The 992-nt window shown below is 38.6% G+C and overlaps 1 protein-coding gene across 1 annotated transcript in view; it reads right to left on the minus strand.

Annotated features, from left to right (window-relative positions):
• Nucleotides 1–51: 51 nt before the first annotated feature.
• Nucleotides 52–992, minus strand: part of LOC107579510 (6-phosphogluconolactonase-like) — a 2154-nt gene continuing 1213 nt past the window's right edge. Inside the window, exons 3-6 of the mRNA XM_016265339.1 lie at nt 982–985; nt 801–902; nt 468–608; nt 52–332 (exon numbers count right to left, since the gene is read on the minus strand). Coding sequence (XP_016120825.1) covers nt 186–332; nt 468–608; nt 801–902; nt 982–985 — 394 coding nt within the window. The 3' untranslated portion in view covers nt 52–185. The remainder of the gene's footprint in view (nt 333–467; nt 609–800; nt 903–981; nt 986–992) is intronic.

Here is a 992-nt window from a genome sequence, read left to right on the forward strand (position 1 = left end):
TATATATATATATATATAAAGTTGGATTCTGAAAGCTTCATAGATCCCATAATAGTTTTACAGTAGTAATGATAATTGCAGTAATTATAATATAATGATAATTTTAAAAAATCTTTGCAAACAGTGCTTTTTAAGGACTTCATAAAAATACTAGACAGTGTTTTTACAAGTTCTGTCTCCTAAATTCAGAGCTTTGCTCCGGGACCTGGCCTCTCCACCTGAGATGTGAGGGAGGCAGCTGCTGGCTCATCCACTAGCCAGAAGAGCTCTCCCTGTCTAGGTGCGACCAGAGCTGCTGGAAGTGCAGGGCCTTCTCCACCCTCCAATACTTGCTACAAAAGTACAGAGAATACAGAATCAAAACCGAAGCAGTAGGATGAAGAATAATAAAGAAAAATGTAACATTTACAATTACAGATATACAATAGGGTCCAAAAGTCTGGTCTGAAACAATAGAAAGTACTTACCTTGAGTACAGGAGCTTTGCTGCCCCCAGTTGACACAAACACTACACATCGAGCAGCGTTAACGGTGGGTAATGTCATAGTGACACGCTGAGGCGGTGGTTTGGGGGAATCAGAGATGGGCGCCACTGTCCTCTGGCTTTCCTACAAAAATCACATTTCCCATAACACAGAGATACTTAAAAAAAGCAAGCCAATAAAATATTTACACAGAATTCCATTTCAAACCAGATATAGGGTCAATAGGAGAATCAACAGGATTCTGTAATAAGTGGGATACATGCTACACTAAAAGTAGATGTTATATTGCTGCTTTATCAAGAATTTATTTGAAACCTGTAATAAAGGATGATCTGGAAAGAGAGAGCAGGTATGTCCATCTGGTCCCATTCCCAGCAACAGCATGTCAAAAACCGGTATTTGCTCTGTGTTAAAAGCCTACAATGACAAATATGAATTTGAAAAAAACAACAACGAATGAGTTTAATGTAATCTGTCTAGAAAAACGAAATCGCACCTTGCTCAGTT

Source organism: Sinocyclocheilus grahami, unplaced genomic scaffold, assembly GCF_001515645.1.
Source record: "Sinocyclocheilus grahami isolate Dianchi unplaced genomic scaffold, SAMN03320097.WGS_v1.1 scaffold17855.1, whole genome shotgun sequence".
NCBI classification, from domain to species: domain Eukaryota; kingdom Metazoa; phylum Chordata; class Actinopteri; order Cypriniformes; family Cyprinidae; genus Sinocyclocheilus; species Sinocyclocheilus grahami.